The 27713-nt window shown below is 41.2% G+C and overlaps 1 protein-coding gene and 1 long non-coding RNA gene across 3 annotated transcripts in view; one reads left to right on the top strand and one right to left on the bottom strand.

Annotated features, from left to right (window-relative positions):
* Window positions 1-363: 363 nt before the first annotated feature.
* LOC123515356 (PHAF1 protein CG7083-like) lies at window positions 364-18045 on the bottom strand. Of its 2 annotated transcripts, none has more exons than XM_045273860.1 (9): window positions 17871-18045; window positions 16273-16355; window positions 15614-15741; window positions 15157-15316; window positions 13750-13969; window positions 11824-12026; window positions 9723-9896; window positions 2008-2154; window positions 364-1375 (listed from the first exon to the last, which is right to left on the bottom strand). In XM_045273860.1, the coding sequence occupies exons 1-9, from the start codon at window positions 17932-17934 to the stop codon at window positions 1316-1318; spliced, it is 1239 nt and encodes a 412-aa protein (XP_045129795.1). In that variant the 5' UTR covers window positions 17935-18045; the 3' UTR covers window positions 364-1315. The 2 variants fall into 2 exon arrangements, with proteins under 2 accessions (XP_045129795.1, XP_045129803.1); XM_045273868.1 differs by having other exon boundaries at window positions 2008-2148.
* LOC123515374 overlaps window positions 2919-27713 on the top strand; it is a 33223-nt gene continuing 8428 nt past the window's right edge. Inside the window, exon 1 of the long non-coding RNA XR_006677851.1 lies at window positions 2919-3558. This is a non-coding gene — a long non-coding RNA (uncharacterized LOC123515374). The remainder of the gene's footprint in view (window positions 3559-27713) is intronic.

Genomic DNA, 27713 nt, shown 5'->3' with positions numbered 1-27713 from the left:
CAAATGTGTTTTTTTCACGGTTAATTTTCCTGTAGGTGCTTATAACGAGTTGACATGTAGCTTACTGTTGATAATTGTCTTGTGTTGCAGTGAAAGGGTTAAATAAAGAGAGGTGAGGCTGTGAACACCGAGAAGTAGTGGTGGTGGTGGTGGTTCATCTCTTTGTGCCTGCTGCTGCTGATGATGACTCTTTGAACTGACAAACAAGAAGCTTTGAACTACAGATAAGGCTTACACCTTTACAATATGGCACTGTCCCCCCCCCAGCAGAGTGCCATGCTGTGTGGTTCTCGGGAACAAATGTGCGATACTCGTACACTCGCAACGCACCCCAAAACACTTCACATTGGATAAAAATGGTGATAATGTATATTTTTTTAATTTATGATAAAAACTTGTGCCATGCGACCATTTTCCTGACAGCCAACACATGCCTTCACTGTCCGTGTGTCTGTCAGTGCCGTGTGCAGCTGAGTGGAGGGGCGGGGGTGACACACAGAGGGGGCAGGGGTCCACAACAATGCTCTCAAGTCCTCCTCAGTCCAGCTTTGATTAACACCACACTGCACCACCACAACACCACCTCCACTCAGCCTTCTGGTCTGCCTGGACACCGCATCACCACACCACATCACCACAACCTCTCCATCTCTCACAAGGTTGCCACAGTGAGCCAGGGAAATGTGGTAAATCTCCCTCACACTAACCTCACAGACCGTCCCTTTGGCTCACTGCACCAAACACAGCCACAGCACTGCCCCAACACTGTTCTGGCACTGTTCCTGCTTAGTGCCACACATTGACACCTGCTGGCACTGAGGCTCACTTCAAGGAGAGAAGGAGGTGCTGAACAGTCTGGCACCAGCACGTCACTATCGCAAAACTGAGAAGAGAGTGGTGGTGCTGTTCTGCTGTTCTGTGCGTGGCGGGCCCTAACACAGCCCATCAGCCAGCCAGCCAGTCAGCCAGCCAGTCAGCCAGTCAGTCACCAGCCTCAGCCTTCCTAGCCTTGCCCTGTTTTCTGCCTCAAATGAGTAAAAAATTGTAAAACTCACTCAGCCGTGCGCCATCTCAAGAAATATTAACAACTTTCCTGAGGTTGGATTAAGAGTGTTTACATATACGTACATATACATAAATGTACCGTTACAGTAAGTCAGGTAGTGTGTGTGTATGTATGTGTGTGTATGAGAGGTGTCTGTGTATATGAGTGAGTGAGTGAGTATGTTTGAACAAGTGGTGTGGCTGGGGGAGGCAGGAAGGGCAGGGCGGCCACACAGTTGACGCGGGGCACCTCACAGGGCTACAGCCAGTACTATGCAGCCTCCTCACTTTCATACAGCGTGACGGAGGCTATGTGTCCGTTTGCCATCACCTGCAGGGGGGGGAAGAGGGTGTCAGGCAGTGGAGGGGCAGTTTCAAGACATCTGTCCCTGTCCTTTCGCTAATTCTATCGGTACTTTAAGGAGACTGGCACCTGAGTGGGCCTTTTTGCTTTATATTATTGTTGCCCTTAACCAGTCCTAGAGAGAGAGAGAGAGAGAGAGAGAGAGAGAGAGAGAGAGAGAGAGAGAGAGAGAGAGAGAGAGAAAGGTAACAGTGGTGACAACAGACAACACACGTCATACAGAGACCACAGTGACAGAGAAGAGGAGTGTTGATGATGGAGGTAGTAGAAGAAAGTAACACACAGTAACACCCACAAAAGAGAGGGAAGAGGGGGTGTAGAAGGCCAGAAGATAATACCAGACTAAACATTAAATCTCTCTCTCTCTCTCTCTCTCTCAAAGCTACAAAGAGCAAGGAAGATAAAAATATTGAGTAAAGTGAGATTTAGTCTTGATTATCTAGTCTTATATTTAATTTTCTTTTTTTAATAGAACAACAAGCTCTCTCTCTCTCTCTCTCTTGTACTATCAACTCTCTCCAGGATTCATTTATCTAATCAAACAAGATGAACTAAAGACAGCTGGCTACACATCCTCTCTCTCTCTCTCTCTCTCTCACCTCGAAGATGATGTCCTGATATGCATAACAGAAGGTTGAGCCGAAGGGATTGGATGTGTTGGTGGAGGAGGAGCGATGCAGCACCACGGGGCGACCTCGGGGCTTGATGCGCGACCCCAGCGTGTCCCACAAGGTCACACTCTGCACCTGCAACACCACCACTGTCACTGTCTGCACCATGGGACACTCACTCACTCACTAACGCACTCACTGATTCACTCACACACTTACTCACTTCATTAATTTACTCACATATGTCACTAATTCACTCACTCACTCTCACACACTCACTAATTCACTCACACACTTACTCACACTCACTAATTCACTCACACTCACTAATTCACCCACACACTCACTCACTCACTGCCAATCAATTTTCCAGCCCTTCCCTTCTCTCCTCTCCTTCCTTCTCTTCCTTTCCATGTTCCCTTCCTTCACTCTCCCTCCTTCCCACAAAACCTGTTCTTCCTTCACTAAGCTTCCTTCATAGCTGTCCTCTGTTCCACCTCTCTATCTTTCCTTCCTTCTTTTGTCCTTCTTAAATGTTCTTACTCTCTCTCTCTCTCTGTTTCTTACTTTCTGTTTTTCTTTTCTTATGTAAGGAAGGAAAGCTAGCGAAGGGTAACATAAATGAGGCCCACTTGGTATGTTTGTCTTATCGCACATACATAAATGAATAATGATCAACTTCTTATCATTTCTTCATGTTTCTCACTGAATAACACACTAAATCTCTTTCTGCTACTCCACTCTCTCTCTCTCTCTCTCTCTCTTAATCCCTTCAGTACCATGATATGTTTCCATATTCATCCTGGTGACTATTTGGTGATTTTCTACAGCTTCAGAAACTCATGTGGGGGATCAAAATAGTGAAGACTGTGGCTATTAATCTTCTAACCTCCACAGACCCTTCCTAATGTCAATAAAATGGTCTAGTCATACACAAATATCAAGGTAAAAATGTGTCCCAGTACTGAAGGGGCTAAGTGTTCATTTCTTTGTTTGGGAAATTTAAGTGGTCTTCCAAATATAAATGAACAATAACTAACTTCTTATTCCTTCCTGTCATCTTTTCAAGCACACTGTTCTTTGTTGTTGCTTGTCCTTGTTCCATTCTATCTTCCTATCACACTGCCAGCCATAACTTGTGACTTCTTCTGTCAATATAGAGTTACAAAGCTTTCTACATATTTTCACAAGCCTGTCACTCTTTTCCTTTCTCTAGCAAATACATACAGCATCTATTTTGTTCAGCCCAGTGTGTGTCTTGTGTGAATATAGAGTGACAAAGCTTTATTCATATCTCTACAACCTGTCACTCTTTTCTTTCTCTAACAAATACATAAAGCATCTATTTTGTTCAGTCGAGTGTGTGTCTTGTGTGAATAGTGTGACAAAGCCTTCCTATTTGTACAAACCTGTCATTCTTTCCTTTCTCAGACAAATTATATACTATTTTGTTCATCCCAGTGTGTGTGTGTGTGTGTGTGTGTGTGTGTGTGTGTGTGTGTGTGTGTGTGTGTGTGTGTGTGTGTGTGTGTGTGTGTAGTCTGTTATTCTAGGCTCTCTATCTCACTCTTCTCTTTCTCCTTTGTCAATATTCCCAGTACCTTTTGTTTTGTCTCTCTGTCTTCTGGTACATATTGAGAGTTCAATCTTCACTATCTGTTCTCTTTCTCTTAAAAGCTTCATTATCTCTGTTCTCTCTTAAAACATCATTATCTCTATTCTCTCTCTCTCTTAAAAGCTTCATTATCTCTATTCTCTCTCTTAAAAGCTTCATTATCTCTGTTCTCTCTCTCTCTTAAAAGCTTCATTATCTCTGTTCTCTCTCTCTCTTAAAAGCTTCATTATCTCTGTTCTCTCTCTCTTAAAAGCTTCATTATCTCTGCTCTCTCTCTCTCTTAAAAGCTTCATTATCTCTGTTCTTTCTCTCTTAAAAGCTTCATTATCTCTGTTCTCTCTTAAAAGCTTCATTATCTCTGGTCTCTCTCTCTTAAAAGCTTCATTATCTCTGTTCTCTCTCTCTTAAAAACTTCATTATCTCTGTTCTCGCTCTTAAAAGCTTCATTATCTGATCTCTCTCTTAAAAGCTTCATTATCTCTATTCTCTCTCTTAAAAGCTTCATTATCTCTGTTCTATCTCTTAAAAGCTTCATTATCTTTGTTCTCTCTCTCTTAAAAGCTTCATTATCTCTGTTCTCCCTCTCTTAAAAGCTTCATTATCTCTGTTCTCTCTCTTAAAAGCTTCATTATCTCTGTTCTCTCTCTCTTAAAAGCTTCATTATCTCTATTCTCTCTCTTAAAAGCTTCATTATCTCTGTTCTCTCTCTTAAAAGCTTCATTATCTCTATTATCTCTCTTAAAAGCTTCATTATCTCTGTTCTCTCTCTTAAAAGCTTCATTATCTCTGTTCTCTCTCTCTTAAAAGCTTCATTATCTCTGTTCTCTCTCTTAAAAGCTTCATTATCTCTGTTCTCGCTCTTAAAAGCTTCATTATCTCTGTTCTCTCTCTTAAAAGCTTCATTATCTCTATTATCTCTCTTAAAAGCTTCATTATCTCTGTTCTCTCTTAAAAGCTTCATTATCTCTATTCTCTCTTAAAAGCTTCATTATCTCTGTTCTCGCTCTTAAAAGCTTCATTATCTCTGTTCTCTCTCTTAAAAGCTTCATTATCTCTGTTCTCTCTCTTAAAAGCTTCATTATCTCTGTTCTCTCTCTTAAAAGCTTCATTATCTCTGTTCTCTCTCTTAAAAGCTTCATTATCTCTGTTCTCTCTCTTAAAAGCTTCATTATCTCTGTTCTCTCTCTTAAAAGCTTCATTATCTCTGTTCTCTCTCTTAAAAGCTTCATTATCTCTGTTCTCTCTCTTAAAAGCTTCATTATCTCTGTTCTCTCTCTTAAAAGCTTCATTATCTCTGTTCTCTCTCTTAAAAGCTTCATTATCTCTGTTCTCTCTCTTAAAAGCTTCATTATCTCTGTTCTCTCTCTCTTAAAAGCTTCATTATCTCTGTTCTCTCTCTTAAAAGCTTCATTATCTCTGTTCTCTCTCTTAAAAGCTTCATTATCTCTGTTCTCTCTCTTAAAAGCTTCATTATCTCTGTTCTCTCTCTTAAAAGCTTCATTATCTCTATTCTCTCTCTTAAAAGCTTCATTATCTCTGTTTTCTTTCTCTTGTCATTACATTTAGTGCCTTTATTTTGTCTCTCTGTCTTCTGGTATGAATAGTTACCAGCCTCACTATCTCTTCTCTTTCTCCTAAAAGTCTCACTGTCTCTGTTCTCTTTCTCTTACAAGCGTCTATATATCTTTTGTCTTCCTCTTACGTCATATTCAGTACCTTTGTTTTGTCTCTCTGTCTCCTGGTACATAGAGAGTTAACCTTTTCAGTACTGGGACACATTTCTACCTGGAGTTTTGTGTACAAGATGATTTTATTGACATTAGGAAAGGTCTATGGCTGCAGTCTTCACTATTTTAATCCCTACATGAGTTTCTGAAGCTGTATAAAATCACCAAATAGTCACCACAATGAATAGGGAAATGCGTCATGCTACTGAAGGGGTTAAAAGTCCCACTAACTCTCTCTCTCTCTCTCTCTTTCTCCTATATCACCATTTTCAGTTCCTTTGCTCAGTCTATTTACAAAGATAAGCAAACACACACACACACACACACACACACACACACACACACACACACACACACACACACACACCCACAAAACTCATCACTCAGTGGGGAAACACACCAAAACACACCACATGTCACCTAACCAGCCACTCACCACCACACTCACCACCACCACCATACCACCACACACGTTACTCTGAGTTCTTTATTTATTTACTACGAGATCTCTTCACCAGCTCTTCCACCACACCAGATGGGATTTGATGCTATACACACACACACACACACACACACACACACACACACACACACACATTGAAAGCACTATATCTAAGTTAACTGCTACAGAAGCCAAAGGAAAAAGCAAACACAAGCATTGAAAGTGAATGAAAAGAAAAAAAGAAAAAAAAAAGAAAAAAAGAAAAGAAAAAGGACAAGCAAATTTCCTCACATTGAAACACATGCAGAAAAAAAAAAATAAATAAAAATAAAATAACTAAATAAACTAATTAAAAGTTTAAAACACATGCAAGATTAGAATAAAAACGTGCTGTGTCTGGTGTGTGTGTGTGTGTGTGTGTGTCAGGTATTCGTGCATGTGTGTGTGTGCGTGTGTGTGTGTGTTCCTTACCATGGTGAACACAGAGCCGGGGTGAGCCAGGGCCAGGAACGACGGGTAGCCAGACAGAACGTGAAAATAAAAGTTTACGATAATCAGAGAGGCTAGAAATAATAAATAAAACAGAGACTTGTTATGGCTGCCGTGTGTGTGTGTGTGTGTGTGTGTGTGTGTGTGTGTGTGTGTGTGTGTGTGTGTGTGTGTGTGTGTGTGTGTGTGTGTGTGTGTGTGTCTTTTTTTCAAGGTTCGTTTTTATGTTTGCTTTATTTGTGTGTGTGTTTGTAGAGTTGAAATGTGTGTGTGTGTGTGTGTGTGTGTGTGTGTGTGTGTGTGTGTGTGTGTGTGTGTGTGTGTGTGTGTGTGTGTGGGTAAGGAAGCAGGGCAGATGAGTTGATTTATCAGCTGTTTCAAGTGACTGGTCCTCTGATTAAGTGAATTTCTTTAACCTCTCAGTATAAACATGACATTCACAATCTGGCCTTATGTAATTCAGATTCAAACACTAACTTTCCATTCCTGGACACAAATTCTATGAGGAAATATGTATCTTATTCAGAACTCTAGATAATTATTGATGTTTTTTTAGTTAATCACACGAGACTTCACTGTCATTCACTGCACAAACTAGGAACTAATTAAATATATAGTAGAAGTGATAGTTTAACCCCTTCAGTACCGTGACGTGTTTCCATATTTGTTCTGGTGACTATTTGGTGATTTTACAGAGCTTCAGAAACTCATGTTGGGAGTTAAAATAGTGAAGACTGTGGCCATTAATCTTCTGACCTCCATAGACCCTTCCTAATGTCAATAAAATGGTGTTATTGTAGCCAAACTATCTTAAAATGGTCTAAAATCATGCCAAACTGTCCTTTAAATGCCCTAAAAAAACATGAGTTTCCATATTTGTTATCCTTCCTATTTGGTGGTTTTATACAGCTTCAGAAACTCATATGGGGGGGTTAAAATAGTGAAGACTGTGGTCATTAATCTTCTGACCTCTATAAACCTTTCCTAATGTCAATAAAATCATACACAAATCTCAAGGTAAAAATGTGTCCAAGTATTGAAGGGGTTAAAATAGTGAAGACTGTGACCATTAATCTTCTGACTTCCGTAAACCTTTCCTAATGTCAATAAAATGGTTTAATGATACACAAATCTCAAGATAAAAATGTGTCCCAGTACTGAAGGGGTTAAAATAGTGAAGACTGTGGCTATTAATCTTCTGACCTCCATAAACCTTTCCTAATGTCAATAAAATGGTTTAATGATACACAAATCTCAAGGTAAAAATGTGTCCCAGTACTGAAGGGGTTAAAATAGTGAAAACTGTGGCCATTAATCTTCTGACCTCCATAAACCTTTCCTAATGTCAATAAAATTGTCTAATGATATACAAATCTCAAGGTAAAAATGTGTCCAGGTATTGAAAGGCTAAGTCTATTGATGACTTTTAAAACAAGGAAGTAAACATTTTATCAACTCAGATGCAAACACGTCAACAAATACAAAAGCCAAGAATGTTTGTGAATGTTAGTAAAGTCAATCCATAACCTCAAATATAAGTAAGTCAACATTTATCAAGACCTTTCCTGCAACGAACTCAGTCACAGACACTTTAAGAAACACAAAAAAACCATCAATGTTTGGGAAAGTTAGTGAAATCTGCCCGTAACTCCACACACACACTGACACACACACACACACACACACTGACACACACGCACATGGCAGTCATCTACACCTAATTGGAACAGAATGGTGAGTGAAGCTAAGTTAATGAGGCACTAACAAGTCTACAACACGCTGCCAAGACGTCATAACATGCTTGGTGCTCAAGTTATCTACACAGTGTTTGTACTGCTGGTTGTTCATGCAAGTCAATCGTTTGTTAAGTTAGAATGAGTTATATTTTGGTCTGTATTAAATGGCCTGGGTTTCATTACACCTGTTGAGGAGTTATGCAAGGTGAGACTGTTAGCTAAGGACCTCTAGAAATTGTAGCTGTTATCCCTGTTTACTGAATAATGCTCTATGCGTTGACTAGGATGCAAAATTAAATACCTGAAAACTTCTAAAAATTATTGTTCTTATAAATTAAATAGTCCAAAAGTTCTAGAAATTGTTGTTCTTATGCCTGTTTATTGAAGAATGCTTTGTGAAGTAACTAGAATACAGAATCAAATAGCTGAGAACTTCTAGAAATTGTTGTTCTTATGCCTGTTTACTGAAGAGTACTTTGTGAGTCAACTAGGAACACAAAACTGAGTAGCTAAGGAACCTCTAGAAATCAGTTTTAATCCCTGTTTATCAAAGAATGCTCGGAATTAACTAGGAACACATGATTTAATTGCTGAAAACCTGTAGAAATTGTTGTTCTTATGCCTGTTTACTGAAGACTGCCTTGTGAATTAACTAAGATACAGGTTTAAACAGCTAAAAGTTCTAGAAATTGTTGTTCTTATCTCTGTTTACTGAAGAATACTTTGTGAATCAACTAGAACACAAAATTGAATATCTAAGGACTTCTAGAAATCAGTTTTAATCCCTGTTTATCAAGAATGTTTGTGAATTAATCAAGATACAAGTTTAAATAGTTAAGAAGTTCTAGAAATTGTTGTTCTTATTCCTGTTTACTGGTGACTGCCTTGTGAGTTGACTAGAACACAAGCTTAAGTAGATAAGGACCTCTCAAAATCAGTTTTTATCTCTTTATCAAGGAACGCTTTGAATTAACTAAGAATACAAGATTTAATTGCTGAAAACCTGTAGGAATTGTTGTTCTTATCCTTGTTTACTGAAGAAAATTTTGTAAATCAACTAGAACACAAAATTGAATATCTAAGGACTCTAGAAATCAGTTTTAATCCCTGTTTATCAAGAACGCTTTGTGAATTAATTAAGAAACAAGATTAAACAGCTGAGAACTTCTAGAAATTATTGTTCTTATTCCTGTTTACTGACGATTGCCTTGTGAGTTGACTAGAACACAATGATTAAATAGATAAGGACCTCTCAAAATCATCTTTATCCCTGTCCATCAAGGAATGCTCTGAATTAATTAGGAATACAGAATTAAATACTTGAAGGCTTCAAGGAATTACTGTTTCTACACCTCTTGTCAATGAACTAGGGTATGAGAAATAGTTAGCTCTAGAAATTGTCGTTTAATACCCACTTATGAATGAACTAAACACAAAACCAAACACCTACAAAAAAAAAAAAAAAAAAAAAAAAAAAAACAGTAAAAACATCACATTTCCGTACCTATACAACAAATAAATAAATAAATGGATAGATAAACAAATAAATAAACAAACTACAATGCAAGAAACTCAACTATCTAAACACCAGGTAAACACTAAAACACCGACATGACAGTAAATAAACACAAGACGAGGGGTGGATGGATGGATGGGTCGATGGGTGTGTGGATGGGGCTTAGGGGGGGGCGTACCGTGATGGTGGAGGGGAGGTCGATGAGCTGGGTGCCGTCCTCAGGCTGGCGGGGGACTGTCAGGGGCAGCTCAAACTCACAGCGATGGTACATGTTGAAGTTGTAGTGGCCGGGGAAGTTAGTATGGAGGACAAACTTCTTGGCTCGCTGTGTCTTGGCGTCAAATAACACATCCTGGGGGGGGGAGGAGAGGGGAAGTTAAGAGGAGGACAAACTTCTTGGCATCAAATAACACATCCTGGAGGGGGAGGGAGGAGAGGGGTGAGGAAAGGGGAAAATAGAGGAATGTAGGGGGAAATAGTGAAAAATATGAGTAAAGTGGTGAATATTTGAGAAGCAGATGAGATGAAAGAGAAAGAAATATTGGTATGAACTAAATCAAGAGAAAAATAAATGAATGAGTAAGGGAAAGAAATATTGGTGTGATCTAAACTAAAAGACAAATATAAATAAATCAATAAATATTAGACTAAACAAAACAAAGGGAAAGAAATATTGCTTTGAACTAAATTAAGAGAAAAATATAAATAAATCAGTAAGGGAAGGAAACACTGGTGTGAACTAAACTAAAAGGGAAAATTATATAAACAAACATGAATATTTGAGTAGTGGATGAAAGAAAGGGAAAGAAATATTGCTTTGAACTAAAAAAAAAAATAAATAAATAAAAATAAAATAAATAACTCTTGATTCACAGGATAGATGCGTTCCAAGAGGCATCGCATATTTCAAAATTCGCATAAAACAAACTCGTAATTCTCATAAGAAGCAATAGGTAATAGGGAGGACGCGGGATGTGGTCCAAATTGTGTATAAGCAAACCGATCGCGCAAATTTGATTAATTATAAAATTTTTTCGGGTCACATATTAACAAAAACGTAAATCAAGAGTTACCTGTACTATAAATATTACTAGGGCCGCCGTGGTACAGTGGAACCATGCGTGCTTTGGGGTCCGAGGGGTCTCCAAGCACACGGGTTCGAATCCTGTCCACAGTCCGAGTGTAGGTTGGGACTTAAAAATTACCTCCTTTAGCCCAGAAATTCCCGTGAAAAGCCCACACGGTAGAAATAAAATAAAAAAATAAATAAACCAGCGAATATTTGAGTACGAGACGAAAGAAGAAAGAAGGAAACATTGGTATGAACTAAACTAAGACAAATAAAAAGAAAAATTCAACAGATATTCTATTTAACGGTGAAAATAGAAATAAATCGGCAAATATTGGAATAAGTAAGACAGGCTGGGGATGTGATGGGCATTCAGGCTATCTAAAGAAGGAGAAAGGGGGGTATGACAGGCTAGACAGGCAGATGAGGAGGTATTCAGGCTGTCTATAAGAAGAGGGAGGGTTAAGACAGGCTGGGGAAGTGATGGGCATTCAGGCTATCTAGAGAAGGAGAAAGGAGGATATGACAGGCTAGACAGGGAGGGAGGGAGGTATTCAGGCTGTCAATAGGGAGATGGAGAGGTAAGACAGGCTAGGGAAGAGGTGACAAGGTGTACAGGCTATCTATAGAAGGAAAGGAATAGTGTATAGAGTATCTGGTATATCAGGGGTGGTATGACAGGCTAGATAGAGTAGAGGCAATATTCAGGCTGTCTATAGGGAGCATGGGGGGCATATGACAGGCTAGGGAAAGAGGTGATGGCTATTCAGGCTGTCTAGAGAAGGAAAGAGAGTGTATGGCAGGCTATGGAGAAGGAGAAGGGAGCATATGACAGGCTGGATAGGGAGAGAAGAGGGTGGTATGACAGTCTAAAGAGGTGAAGGGCATTCAGGCTATCTAGAGAGGGAAAGGAACAGTGTATGGCAGTCTATGGAGGAGAACAGGCATACAACAGGCTAGATAGGGAAGTGAGGAGACATTCAGGCTGCCTATGGAACAGAGAATGCGAACGTGTACAAGAACAAGAATGAAAGAAAAAGAGAGAGAGAGAGAGAGAGAGAGAGAGAGAGAGAGAGAGAGAGAGAGAGAGAGAGAAAGAGAGAGAGAAAGAGAGAGAGAGAGAGAAACAGAAACAGAAACACCAAAACCCAACAAACACCACCACCACCATCATCAGCACCACCACCACCACCAACCACCACAACATTACCAGTCCCAGAGTGAAGTAATTGAAGAAGAAGTCAGAGCGGGTGGTGGCTTTCCTGGCGTGAGCGTTGTGGATCTTCATCTTGTCCTCCGACTTGTAGAAGACCCTGGAAGGAGCACCCAGAGCCATCGCCACCTCCTGACAAGACGCCCCAAACTGAATGGTGCGTGTGAAGGTCTGCCGGGAGTCATGGTGGCGCGCTCGGCCTGTGGGGGAGTGAGGGAGTGAGTGAGTGAGTGAATGAATGAATGAATGTGTGTGTGTGTGTGTGTGTGTGAGGGTAAGGCCGGGATGGATTGACATGAGTGCGTTTACAAATTTGCTTGGTGGTGATGTGGTTGTGAGAGAGAGAGAGAGATTTGCTTGGAGAGATGTTGAGAGAGAGAGAGAGAGAGAGAGAGAGAGAGAGAGAGAGAGAGAGAGAGAGAGAGAGAGAGAGAGAGAGAGAGAGAGAGAGAGAGAGAGAGATGGGTAATGTGTGTGTATCTATTTGTACGCTTAAAAAAGTTAATTCGGCTTGTTTTGCTGTTTTTCAATATCCAGTTATTGTGTTTTCTTTAAGTGTGATGAGAGTGAGAGAGGGAGAGATAGAGAGTGTGAGAGACAGAGATAGTGTGTGTATTTACCTAGTTGTAGTTTTACAGGGCCTGGGCTTTATGCTGGTGTGGTCCCGTCTCCATATCTACACTTATCCAAATTTTCTTTAAAACTATGTACACTCTTTACTGACACCACTTCCTCACTCAAACTGTTCCAAGTCTCAACACATCTTTGCGGGAAACTAAATTTTTTAACACCTCTCAGACATCTTCCCTTCCTCAGTTTCTTACTATGCAATCTTGTGCTTCTAATGTCATATTCTTCTCTCAGGATTAATTTCTCATTATCCACTTGATCCATTCCGTTAATCAACTTATAAACTTGTATCAGATCCCCTCTCTCTCTTCTCTGTTCCAGGGTTGGTAGATCCATAGCTTTTAGTCTCTCCTCATATGTCATCCCTTTAAATTCTGGAACCATTCTGTGTGTGTGTGTGTGTGTGTGTGTGTGTGTGTGTGTGTGTGTGTGTGTGTGTGTGTGTGTGTGTGTGTGTGTGTGTGTGTGTGTGTAATTCACTGTTTGGATCTGCTGCAGTCCGAGACAGCCAGGCGTTACCACGGAACGAGCTCAGAGCTCATTGTTTCCGATCTTGGATAGGCCTGAGACCAGGCACACCACACACGGGACAACAAGGTCACAACTCCTCGATTTACATCCTCTTCCTCACTGCTAGGTGCTACGTGAAAGGAGACACACCCAAATATCTCCACCCGGGAATCGAACGGTCATCTGAGTAGCCAGCACTCTAACCACTGAGCTACTGGGCCGTGTGTGTGTGTGTGTGTGTGTGTGTGTGTGTGTGTGTGTGTGTGTGTGTGTGTGTGTGTGTGTGTGTGTGTGTCTAGGACTCAAAACATTACCAAATTTACTTTTATCTTTCAGCCAATCCTCCTCCTCCTCCTCCTCTCCCTATTCTTCCTTCTCCTCTTCCTCCTAGCCTAGTCTAACACCTCACCACCTCAGAACATTATAGATTTCACCTTCTTCCTCCTCCTCCACGTCCACCTAGTCCAAACATTACAAATAACCTCTTCCTCCTCCTCTTCCTCTCCTTCTCTTCTCCTCCCAGCTTAATCTTTACCAATAACCCTCCTCCTCCTCCTCTTCCTCCTATTTCTCCTTCTCCCAGCCCAATCTTTACAATCAAACCTTCTCCTCTTCCTCTTCCTTCTTCTTTCACCTCCTTCTCCCACCAGTCTTACAAATCAACTCTCCTCCTCTTCCTCCTCCTCCAAGCTCAACCCTTACAATTAACCTTCCTCTTCCTCCTTCTCCCACCACAATCTTTAAAATCAAGCCTCCTCCTCCTCCTCCTCCTCCTAGCCATACCATCGTCAGTGAAGAGGTTCAGTCTGAGTTCCTTTGTCTTGCCCATGTCCCGCAGCACCAGCAAGGACTCCAGGTGGATCAGATTGTGGATGCAGGACGCTGGCAGTGGAGGCGCCCGTGGATCGCTGGGGTTGTTGCCACTGTAAATGAGCATCTTGGAGACCACTGGCGAGGCTCCGCTGGGGAACATGAGGGAGCTAAACCCCTTGTTGAGGCTGGGCTGTGATGGGAGATAGAAAAGAGGTGAGTGTTTGCCCTAATATACCCTGCCAACACCTTAGTACTGTACATTATACCCTGCCAACACCTTAGTACTGTACATTATACCCTGCCAACACCTTAATAATGCCCAATATACCCTGCCAACACCTTAGTACTGTACATTATACCCTGCCAACACCTTAATAATGCCCAATATACCCTGCCAACACCTTAGTACTGTACATTATACCCTGCCAACACCCTAATAATGCCCAATATACCCTGCCAACACCCAGCCACGCACAAAAACACCCTTGATAATATTCAATACACCCAAATACACCTTGTCAATCCCCACCTCACTCTGCCAACATATAATACACCTTGCCAACACCCAATACACCCTGCCATCACACCCCCTGATCATGCCAACACCCAGCCACCCACAAAACACCATTGAAAACCCCCAATACACCCTATTAACCTCCCAATACACCCATAATGCACCCTGCCAACACCCAGCCACCCACAAAAGCACCCTTGACAACCCAACAATACACCCAAATGCACCCTGCCAACACCCAAATACACCCAAACAGACCCTGCCAACATCCATCTCACCCTGCCAACACCCAACCACCCACAGAAACACCCTTGAAAACTCACAATATACCCAGTCACCCTGCAAACACTCAAATACACCCTTCAAACACCCAAACGGACCTGCAAACACCCAAATATACCCTGCCAACACCCCCTGACCCTGCCAACCCCAACCACCCACAGAAACACCATTGAAAACTCACAATACACCCAAAGTCACCCTGCAAACACCCAAATACATCCTTTAAAGACCCAAACAGACCTGCCAACACCCAACCACCCACAAAAACACCCTTGAAAACTCACAATACACCCAGACACCCTGCAAATACACAAACAAACCCTACCAACACCCCCTGACCCTGCCAACACCCAACCACCCACAAAAACACCCTTGAAAACTCACAATACACCCAAAGTCACCCTGCAAACACACAAACAGACCCTGCCAACACCTCCTGACCCTGCCAACACCCAACCACCCACAAAAACACCCTTGAAAACTCACAAAACACCCAAATACACCCTGCAAACACCTAAATACACCTTTCAAACACCCAAACAAACCCTGTCAACACCCCCCTGAACCCTGCCAACACCCACCTGGTACTTCTGATCCACTGAGAAGAAGAAGGAAAGCCCAGGGAAGTTGATAGCCAAAATTTGTCTTTCCCAATCATAGACGCCGGGATGTGTGGCCCCGAAGGAGTGGTCAATTTGCTCAATGCTTGGGATGACCTCTGGGGAGCTGAACGTGATGCCGCTGCAGGGACAAGGTCAGGGAAGGTCAGGGAGGGGAAGGAGAGTGAAGGGAATGGGAGGGGAGAGGAGGGGAAGGAGAGGGAAGGAAAGGGAAGGGAAGGATTGTGTTAAATAAGAAAGGGAGGAGAGAGAGAGAGAGAGAGAGAGAGAGAGAGAGAGAGAGAGAGAGAGAGAGAGAGAGAGAGAGAGAGAGAGAGAGAAACTTATTTAAACACACACACACTTTTAGAAACACAGAACAAAACAAACTTTTTCTCCATCCTGTAACACACACACACACACACACACTTGACCTTACCAATACTTTAGTTTGACGGCCTTCATGTTGTACACCTCGATGACCTTGAGACGCTGGCACAAGGGGTCAAAGAACAGCTGGATGCCATCTTGAGACAGGTTCAGAATCAGGTCAGTTTCCAAGGAGGTCTGAAAAACACACACACATACACATTCCTTTAGTTCCATTCCTTCATTCTTTCAGTCCTTCCACTCCTTCATTCCTTCTATTTTCAGCTCCTTCATTCTATCTCTCAGTTCTCACTCCTTCATTTCTTAATATTTTCATTCCTTCACTCCTTCCTTCTTCTCTCCTTCAATCTTTCAGCTCCTTTCCTCCATTCCTTCTCTCTTTTGCTCCTTCATTCCTTCTCTCCTTCAATCTTTCAGCTCCTCCTCTCCTCCATTCCTTCTCTCTTTTGCTCCTTCATTCCTTCTCTCTTTTTCTCCTTCATTCCTTCTCTCTTTCAATCTTTCAGCTCCTCCTTTCCTCCAAGTCCTTCTCCCTTTTTCTCCTTCATTCATCCACTCCTTCACTTCTTTACTGCTCCAATCCTTTACTCTTTACTCTTACAAATGCCTATAACAAGAACAAATAAGCCCTACAATATTACTCCCTTCTCGTAAACCACAACACACACACACACACACACACACACACACACACCAATAAATACTCACAGTGTCGCTATAGAGGACTTGAACGCCACGTATAGTGCCAACTTGATGCTGCACAATGGCCACAGCTTGACTGAAGTGCATGCCTGGAAGGAGGGAAAAGGCATCAAGGTATGGCATACAGCTTAGAGGGGAGGAAGGTGTTTGGGGGGTGTTTGGAGGTACTGGGGAGGGGGTAGGATGGTGGGATAATTAAGGGAATATAGGTTTGGGTATGGGAGGCATGTTCAGAGAGAGAGAGAGAGAGAGAGAGAGAGAGAGAGAGAGAGAGAGAGAGAGAGAGAGAGAGAGAGAGAGAGAGGACAAAACAATAACACCACACACATTTTTACCACCAGCCAGGGAAACAAACAGAGACAGTACCATTTCCTTACATTTCTAACATAAAGAAACACAGCAGAAATAAACCCCCACATTACACAGAAACACACCCTAAACACACACTTCCCTTGCCTGAGTGCCTTTATGATAAATTTGCAGTTTCAACCAATACAGCCTATCTAATTTCTCTTTCCCTATGTCTAACAAGCTTGGGGACCTCCTGGGAAAGTGGGGTTTTAGGGGAGGAACCTAACCTAAGCTAAATTCTGTCCTGAAGTTATTATTAATTTCCGATAGGGTAAAATGGGGTTAGAAATGCTGGTAGAAGTGTGATCTAGACCGTGAGAATGTGTATAGTTATTTGTGGTGTATTGGTTCAAACTGTAATAATACCATGCTTTTTATGAGAGAGAGAGAGAGAGAGAGAGAGAGAGAGAGAGAGAGAGAGAGAGAGAGAGAGAGAGAGAGGACAAACAAGAACTGGAAACAAAGTGAGAATGGTATTGTTTCACCTATCTCCCTATTCACCCATTTCTCTGGCCTGGGTGAATATTGGCATGAGGGAAACAGACAGAGAGAGAGAGAGAGATGGTGGGGGAGGGGGTGTTATCAGTGAGGAATAAACAAGCTGAGGGTGGTAAACAATATAAGAATGTATCATTGACAAAGTATTCTCTCTCTCCCCCATTAAAAACACCCATTTCTCTGGCCTGGGTGAATATTGGCATGAGGGAAACAGATAGAGAGAGAGAGAGGGTGAGAGGTATCAGTGAAGGGCAAACAAGGTGACAGTGGTAAACAAAGTAAGCTCCTCTCTCCCCCATTCACCCATCAAAAGCACCCATTTCTCTGGCCTGGGTGAATATTGGCATGAGGGAAACAGATACGGCAAACAAGATGAAGGTTGTAAACAAAGAATCTTATCATTGACAAAGTAAGCTCTCTCCCCCCTTCACCCATTAAAAACACCCATTTCTCTGGCCTGGGTGAATACTGACATGAGGAAAACAGATAGACAGAGCGAGGGAGAGGGAGATGTGTCAGTGAAGGGCAAACAAGGTGAGGATGGTAAACAAAGTAAGCTCCTCTCTCCCCCATTCACCCATTAAAAACACCCATTTCTCTGGCATGGATGAATAATAATATAAAGGAAACAGATAGAGAGAGAGAGTGAGAGGTATCAGTGAGGGACAAACAAGGAGAGCTGGAAACAAAGTGAGAATGGTACGAGGGTGCAAACAAAGTGTCGTATCGTATCATCTCTCTCTCCCCCCACTCACCCAGCACAAACTCCCATTTTTCCGAGCTGAGGGACTGTTCTGGGTACACCTCAAGCTCCAACATGGTGGCGTCCTGTCCTCAGCTGTGCCGCCTCCTCCTCATCACACTCTGCTTGGCTTGCTACGTGTTTCCTGCCTTCTTTATCCCACTCCTCCTCATCCTTCTCAATTTAACAACAATAAGTGAACGAAAACAAATAACACCCTTAATCTTTCAAAGGGTTCACTTGGAGTCTTAATGGGTTTTGATTCTCCTACTCTCTCTCATCAGCTCCATCTCAGTTTTATTTAAGGAAGTTCATGTTTTTAACTATTCTCGTTTCTTTTGGTAATATTTAGGTAAGGGAAAGTAGGTTTTATTGTTACAGAAGGTAGGACAGGTTGGTTGTATGATTAATTTTCTCTATGTAAAGAATCCAAGCCTTTTAAAGTAGGCAATGACTCAATGTAGTGTATTTTGACGTAAAGTATTTCGTCATGTTTTACAATTCCAGTGTGAGACAGATCAGGTTTATAATCCGAACCCTTTACTCTCGACGAGGAGTGGAATCCTCTTTCAGTGAGCGATGAGTCAATAAGGCGTATTTTGACTAGGGTGGCTCCGCCGTCTATACTCTAACAGCTGATCAGGCGCATGCGCACACGTACCTACAGTTCAAGGGTGCGTTTACGTCATCCCCCTGTCATACTTCTCTCGTCTAAATAAATGTAAAAAGCCACTCTCTGTGTCTCTCTCCCGGGGTTGTTGGGGACACGAGGGAAAGCAAGGGCGTTATGGAGGCTTTTGTTCTCCGCCGCCAGCTGCATTCAGAAGGGATCAGAATCCACGCAGTTTCTTATTTTATTTCCATTTTCTCCGTCTCAAGGATGCTGCTCTCTCTCTCTCTCTCTCTCTCTCTCTCTCTCTCCATGAAATGTGTTGCATTACACCAGTAACATCTCGATCAAGTTCGATGACAGGAATGTCTAGCCTTTATCAGTCAGACAGGTACACAGATAAGTCCTTTTTTTTTTCTTTTCGCATCACATTATCTTGGTGGCAACAATATACAGTTCCTGTGACTCGCCCATGAATAAGGCCAAACTTCCCTCAACATCTGGGGCGTTGCCAGAGCTTTACTACTACTACTACTACTACTACTACTACTACTACTACTACTACTACTACTACGATAGACAAAGCACTACGCATGAGGTGGCCTGAGGAGACGGAGATGAAGTGCGTTTGTTACTCATGGTTACAGTACAACAATAGCACCGCACCGCACCGCGCCGCGCCGCGCCAGCCCACTCACCCTCATGCACAGCTGTTATCCCCCTCGCCGCCCCGAGTCCCCCGACACCCGCACACGTACCACACAGGAAGGAAGGAGACTCGCTATTCATCCCTTCCAGTGACCCTCAGGCTTCCTATTAGGCTACCACAAATGTCATCGATCTAATAAGTAAATAGTCGGTTTATATAATGTCAACACTAATAACTAGGTAAACACAAGCTATTATAACGTGATAAAGACAGTGCTTGCTTTCTTTTGACTCCGTACCGCCGCCAGCCTTAAGGCCGGTGTCACACTATGCGGCGGCGCCGCTGCGACGGAAACGCATGCGGCGCCGCACGTGGTGATATCACACACAAACCAATGAGAGGTGTCACACTAGTGCGGCGCTGCCGTTTCCGCCGCACTGTGCCGCAGCATGCTGCGTCAGCGCCGCACCGCCGCATCCGACCGAGTGTCGTGGAAAAACACACTTATAGTTCTATGCACGTGGTCACACCAGACGGCCGCGCCGCATCCGGCGCTCCATTGTTACAAGATGTTTGACACTGATTTATTTATTCAGTGTATTCACGCAAGGCCAACTCAAACTCTTGTCAATCATGGCACCATAGATACCCAACTCATGTCTTCACAGGGCTTTCAAGTATTTGACGTAGTGTCTCCTCATTCTCCTTACTAAACATCTACTTGCTTCGATTATGGAGATTTTTTTTTTTATTCAAGGAATATTTTATTTGTACATTTGATTATTTCTTGCATTTGGAAATGAATATTATAATATATTGTAGTTACCGTATCACATCCCCATGTTTTTCGGTCTGAATAAAATAGTCACAATTTTTTTTTTTTTTTTATACTCATCTTAGTGTAATTGTTAGTCTTCTGGAGATAATGATCTTCGAAACTGTATTTTGCTTGGAGATATGAGGCCTCAGCACTTTCAGCAGCTCATCAAAAGAAGGTTTGGACATTCTGTAATACTCACAAAAACCTTTCATCATATTTTCGTATATTCTCATAAAACTTTTCAAATCTTTTACTTGTTTCTCGTTCAGCGTTAAATGAACCCAGTGTTTACGACGAGTTGGCTCTTTCAGGAAGCCTTCTACTTCTGATGCACAAATAACTTTTAGTTTTGACAACATGATAGTCAACCTCTCTACGCTGGCTTCTGGGGATACTGAACGACTTCGCCGCTTATGTGTGACAGGATGCAGGCACTGCGGCGGTGCCGCATGCGTTTCCGTCGCAGCGGCGCCGCCGCATAGTGTGACACCGGCCTAAGGGTACCTATAGTTATTTTCTTTCTTTCCTTCATTTCATATTTGCTTGTGTTATTTTTCTTTGGTTGTAAATACTATTGTTTGTTAATTTCTCTGCCAGATTTTGTCATTTTTGTTTATGCAAGTGTACCTAACCCCTTCAATACTGATACACATATTTACCTTGAGGTTTGTGTTCGATTAGACCATTTTATTGACATGAGGAAGGGTCTGTGGAGGTTTGAAGATTAATGGCCACAGTTTTCAATATTCTAATCCCCCACATGAGTTTTGAAGCTGTATAAGATCACCAAATAGTAAGTAGAATGAGTATGGAAACGTGTCACATCTGAAGGGGTTAATAAAAACTAATACTGGTAGAAAAACTGCACGGAAAAAAACAGAAACAGAAAAATTATTGAATTATTTTGACAGTACAGAGGTGTTAAGCATTATTATCATTATCATTATTATTATTATTATTATTATTATTATCATTATGCAAGAGGTAGAGGAAGAGACAGAATAGAACGAGAAAGGGAAGGGGAAGGAGGCGTATCAGGAAGATGAGAAAGAATACGTCGAGGAGGATGAGAGGAAGAAGGGAAAAGGAGGAGATAAAGGAGAAGAGAAGAAAAGAGAGAGGAAGAAAAGGACAATGAAGGCGAGAACGAAGAAGGGAAGAAGGATAGAAAGATAAGGAAATAATGACCAGCTCACTTTAATAATAGTCTAATGGAAATACAGAGCCAGGCAGGCAGGGAGTTCAGGAGTGTACCAGAGAAAGCGATGGAAGGTTGAGAATACCCTGGTCAACTCTTGCACCCAACCTAGTAATGCCACGCCCCCCCCTCCACAAACACCCAACACCCAACATCCACACCCACACCCCGGCACCCATCACTCTTATCACCACCCATCCATGCCAGTGTGTTAATCATTGTACGCTTGTGTGAAGATAGATAGATCAGCAGTAATATGTGTACGCTTGTGTGAAGATAGATAAGCAGGTAATTTGATAGGTTGATAGGTAAATGGACAAATAGATAGGTAGATTGATAAGTGAATAGATTCGTAGATAGATAACAAGACATAGAAGATAGATGTATACTTACTTATCAATTTACCCAGGTGTATATTGTCAAACATAAATTCATAACAAAAATAGAGGCCACAGAAATAGAGAATGAAGGAAATATCATAGTCAACCTTTCAAATGCCTCGTTTTTTTCTTTCTTTTTCCCGCGGGAGATGCAAACTCTCGCTGTAAAACTAGAAATCATTTAGTATTCTCTGCTTAGACAAAATATAGCTGGAAGCGATATTGAAAAGAAAGATGTCATAATAAACAATAAATATACATGATAGATTTGTGGAAGTAAAGCATCTCATTAATAACAGACGTAGTAATAATAGTTATCACAGACATTTGTATTTTAGACACGAACCGCCACCACAAACACACCCACGGCTGCAGGTCAAACGGGTGAAGGCGCCAGTGTATTGTTAGTGGTGGTGGTGTGTGTGTATGTATGTTTAGTGTTGCTGCTGCTCAGTCTTGCCACACACCTAAACACACCCACACAGAGCCGTACATACTCAAAAGCACAGTCTGATATACCACAAACACTCGTAAACACACTCAAATACGCCCAGACACATCCACAACATGACTATATACATCCAAACACATACATACATACATTATAGCCACACACACACACACACACACACTGTCATACACATACAAGTGAAGAGTTACCGTGAATTCCCGGCAGATTTGATGAGCAGCAAGCCTGAAGAGTCAAGACAAGGGTGCACCACCGCCACCAACACTGCAAGCCAACAAGTCAGCATTGCCTGCCTTCACCACGCCCTATTTAAGGTATTGTGTGTGCCATTCACTTATTATTAGGTTTCCTTTACACATGAGAATGAAAACAGTTCAAATATGGAATAGGCGGTAGGCGTAACGAGCAGTAATGGTAGCACCCCCGCGGATCCCAGCCAGACCCCTTAGCCCCGCCCCTCCGCCCCCACTCCCGCCAGCCCGCCACATCCTGGGGTTCCAATAGTTTTTCCATATATTTCCCAACGATAATATTACGCTTCCATGGTATGTTTTTGTTGTTTCTATAAATGTTTCGTTGTGTTTGAAGTGTGTTCCGCGCCTGTGTTCGGTAAATAAGTGGTTTTTAGTGGTGATTTATGGAGTGGGTTTAAGTCTTCTTAACGGTCCAAATTTTCTATTTCCCATTTTGAGATATTTTGTTTCAAGCTATAACTGAGCCTGTATGATATCAAAGAATCGTCTATCCTTTTTTAAGGGTGAAATCAATCCATTGAGTCAAATATGTGGACTTTGAAATGGTATTAGTCCTGTTAAACATATGCTTTATTTTTTTATATTTTATTTGTTTACGTTTCTGTTTGGTGGTCTAGACTGTTGTAGAATGCCTTAAAAGAAAGCTCAGACTCTCTAGAATGTGTTGAAATATTAGCGAAGTGAAATGGTTGGACATTCTGTGAGTTTTATAAATGAGGGTGTTTTTATACTTTTAGTAAACTTAATTTATACAATTCTTTAAAATTAGTTAACCAAGAGATGATTTTATGTTTTGGATATTAGTTATAGTATTTATCACGTCATAAAATAACATGCATTCGGCCTTGGCTTCGTTTTTTCTATTGGTCATTTTTAAAATTATTTACGTAATAGCCGAGCCACCCCTGTTCCCGCGCATTCTGATGACGTCACAGTCAAGGCGGTGACTCACCATAGCCCCGAGCTGGCGCCTCTTTCCCAACCACCCCAGTTCGTCAATATTTTGCCTAATATCTAGTTATTTCTACATGTTAACCTGTGTTTCTAGGCCCAGATGTGTAGACAGAAGTAGTAGAAGGAAGAAGAAAGGAGAAATTAATGAGGATGAGAGTCAAGGAAGAAGAAAGGTAGGAGAAAGAGGAGTAGCTAAGCCACAACACTTAACTCTTCCTCCACTTCTTCAATAATTTGCCTTACATCTTGTGTTTTCTCGGTGTTTTGATGTATTTATATTTTCAGACGTGTAGATGGAAGCTATAGAAGGAAGAATAAAGTAGGCGGACGAAGAAAAAAAGGAAGAAAGGAGGTGGAAGAAGAGGAGGAACCAAGCCGTAATAATTAGGTAAGTATCCCTTGTAATTTTGCCGTTCTTTATAATGCCTTTTGGTGCTTTAGGGGGTAAATTGGTGTGTTTAAAGGTGTTTGGTGTCATTCAAAAGGTTTTCTGCGTTATAAATTTACTTTGGTTGCATTTTGTGTGTTTTCATTGAGTATTAGATATTTTTAGGTAGATTTTGCGTTTGTGGCATGGAAGTGAACAATGCGTATCTAAGTTTTTGGGTGTGTTTTGAATGTGTTTGGTGATATTTTGAGCGTTTGAATTATCTTTTGAGTGTGTTTTGGGTCAGCTTTGAGTGTTTTAAGTGGTTTTACGTGTGTGTGGGGGATCTTTTGGGTGAGTTAGTGTGTGATATTTGGGGTTTTGGTGTATATTGGGTGTTTTAAGAGCGAGTTTTGTGTGTGTTTAGGTGCATTTTGAAGTGTTGCATAGCGTTGAGTGTGTTTTGGGATAATTTTGAGAGTTTTAAGAGTGTATGGTGTATTTTGGGTGTGCGTGGGGTTGATTCTAGTATATACTGAGTGTTTCTACGTAGTCTTGAGTATGTTTATTGATGTTTTGAGGTGTTGCATGGTGTTTTGAGTGCATTTTGAGTTGGTGTTGAGTGTTTAAGTGGTTTGGGTGTGTGTGAGGTGTGTTTTGTGGTGTGGGGGTGGTATTGGTATATACTGTGTGTTTCTAATGAGTTCTAAGTGTGTTTCTTGGTATTTTGAGGTGTTGTAAGGTGTTTTGAGTGTGTTTTGGGTTAGCTTTGAGTGGTTCAAGTGTTTTGGGTGTGTTGGGTGTGTGTTTTGTGGTGTGGGGGTGGTATTGGTGTATATTTTGTGTTTTTAGTGCGTTCTAAGTGTGTTTGTTGGTGTTTTGAGGTGTTGCATGATGTTTTGAGTGTGTTTTGGGTTAGCTTTTGGATGATTCAAGTGTTTTGGGTGTGTGGGAGCGGTGCTGTGTGTGTTTGGGTGTACGTGTGGGTCTTATGAAAGGTGTATTGTGTAGAAGTGTATACATTATAGACTTAATAGATGTACGTACATGCATACATACTTGCAGTAATATTTCCTTTGAAAAATTCTTGACAAAGCTGGATTTCCGTAGGTTTCTCTAAATTTTGACCTACAGTGTGTGTGTGTGTGTGTGTGTTTCTGTAAGCATAGATATTCCACATTTCTATCTACTTTGACGATATAGAAAAAAAAAAAAAAAACAGCTATGGTCTTGCACAGCCAGCGGGGAGAAGGGGCGGGAGTTTCCCGGGTGGAATGAGGGGAAGGCCCGGATGAACAGGGCCGGAAAAACTAGTGGCCGGAGTGACTTTTCTCCATCAGTACTGCCAACCTATTTGACCTGCAGTCGTAGGTATAGGTAGTATATATAGGTAGTTTAGGTATAGTGGGTATGTCTGTGATGGCAGTACTTGTATAGAATAAATACCTAACTATCTATTACTAAACCTATTATTAATGAAATGCTATAATTATACAAATTTTATATATCGATTTTTGTTTGTTGTGACGTCTTTCTTTCCGTTACCGTGTCCAGCTGTGGTGATTTGTCAAAGCAGTCAATGTTAGGTTTTATAGCGAGTGTTTGCATCTCCCGCGTGGAAAGAAAAGAAAACGAGATATTTGAAAGCCAGACTATGCTATTTCTTTTATTATCTATTTTCGTCGCCTTTATTCTTAACACATGCGTATTTCTGGCAATATACTAGAGTGGATTGATAATAGATAGACAAATGTATACAACTTTTATGCATATCTATCTTATCTATCAAACAATCTATCTACGAATCTATTTATTTATCTGTTTATCTATCTATCTAACAACTCTGAAGATTAATGTCCACAGTCGTCACTTTCAATCCTCCTCATAAGTTTCAGAAGCTGTGTAAATTCACTAAATAGTCACCAGAAGGACTATGGAAACGCGTCATGGCACTGAAAGGTTTAACAGTAATAAACACCATTTCAGAGTCCACATAGTTGGCCTGTTAACTCAGTAAACAGGCCAAACATTTGTAGGAAGGAAAGGGTGACACTAAGGCAATATCACTCCTTCAGTACCACAGCGTGTTTCCATATTCATTCTAGTTACTATTTGGTGATTTCATAGCCTTCTGACCTCCATAGACCCTTACTAATGTATATAAAATCGTCTTACCGTAGCCAAACTGTCTTAGAATATCCTATAAACATGCCAAACTGTCTTAAAATACCCTCAAAACATGCCAGAGTGTCTTAAAATACCATTAAAACATGCCAAACTGCCTTAAAATACCCTCTAAACATGCCAAACTGTTTAAAAATGCCCTATTAGCATGCCAAACTGTCTTCAAATATCCTTAGAACATGCTAGACTCTTAAAATATTCTTAAAACATGCCAAACTCTTAAAATACCCTATAAACATGCCAAACTGTCTTAAAATGCCCTAAAACATACCAAACAATCTTAAAATTCCCTAAAAACATACCAAACAATCTTAAAATGGCCTTAAAACATACCAAACTGTCTTAAAATGGCCTAAAAACATGCCAAATTACCTTAAAATGCCCTAAAAACATACCAAACTATCTTAAAATACCCTTAAAACATGCCAGACTGTCTTAAAATGCCCTAAAAACACGAGTCTCCATATTTATTTTGGTGACTATTTGGTGATTTTTTACAACTTTACAACTTCAGAAACCAACCAGAGAGAGAGAGAGAGAGAGAGAGGGGGGGGGGCATTGTCGAACCAACACTCTCAATCTTTCAGTTCCAAACAAACAAAAACAAAGGAAGGTCATTCATTTTCTGACGTAAGTAATTCGGTGATCTAATTAGCTGTTTGTTTTTTTCCCTCTCGTCTTATCTCTTATTGTTCCACTTCGTTATCGCTCCCCTCTGACCCCCCCCCCTCTCTCTCTCTCTCTCTCTCTCTCTCTCTCTCTCTCTCTCTCCATATATCTAAATTTTCTCTTCTTTTCATAATATTCTCGTCTTTCAAATAGGAGAAAACAAATCAAGAATACACGTTTCATACCATACACAGTCTTTCCAGGTCGTGTATTTAATGTATGCATGTATTATTAGTCTGGAAATACAGATAAAGACTTGTATTAATGCCTTCCAGTCATCAACCAGCCCTGGAAGACAAAATACAGTGAAAAACTACAAGAAAATCAATAATACACGGCTCATAGTCTTTCCAGGGCGTGTATTTAATGTATGCATGTATTATTAGCCTGGAAATACAGATAAGAACTTGTATTAATGCCTTTCAGTCCTCAGCAAGCACTGGAGAAGATGAAGGGCAGTGAAAAAGATTAGATTTCATATCATACAGTCTTTCTGGTTAATGTATTGCGTGTATTCATGTATTATTAGCCTGGAAATACAGATAAGGACTTGTATTAATGCCTTTCAGTCCTCAACCAGCCCTGGAGAAGATTGAAGGCTGAATAAAGTAAAGGAAGAAAAAAATTATGATATATAGTTTGAGAAGAGTCTTTCCATCATCTTCCTGTGATAATAGCCGTCCCAGCGTGTATATTTATGTATCACCAGCATGGAAGTATAGGTAGGGACGCATTTTCCAGCTTTCCAGTTCTGAGCTAGCCCTGAAACGCGTGGGACCGCCCTGAACTGGAAATAACAGGCTGGCCAGGCTCCACATATTGACTAGGGACCCTCTCAACCAGACCACCACCACCACCACCACCCGCCTGCGTTCGTGACTCAGTGAAAAATATACGCAAAATAATTTTATATACAGTTTCTGATGCTGGAAAGATTTACTGTATGATTTGGAAAGATTAGTATGGTGTGTTAATGTGTGTATAGGTAGGAATATATTGGAAAACCTGTCATTTAAGCGTTTTCTGGAGTTAACGCACGGAAATACAGTTAAATTCATTGTTCTATTAACGACTAGGATATTTTTGGGCTAAGAATTGTATGAGGAAAAAAAAAAATGTCCCCTTTCAACCCGACCACCACCACCATCACTGCCATCACCACCACCACCACTTTTTGCGTTCACACCAGTAGGAAAAAATAACAAACCCACTTTAAGATGCTTCCCCGAAAGTAAATCCCCATTCCAGAAAAACACGGTAAAATATATCATCCGATTTCCACACACCAGGACGCTGAAGTCA

This window comes from Portunus trituberculatus, chromosome 5, assembly GCF_017591435.1.
Source record: "Portunus trituberculatus isolate SZX2019 chromosome 5, ASM1759143v1, whole genome shotgun sequence".
NCBI classification, from domain to species: Eukaryota; Metazoa; Arthropoda; class Malacostraca; order Decapoda; family Portunidae; genus Portunus; species Portunus trituberculatus.
This window is presented reverse-complemented; position numbering and strand designations above follow the sequence as displayed.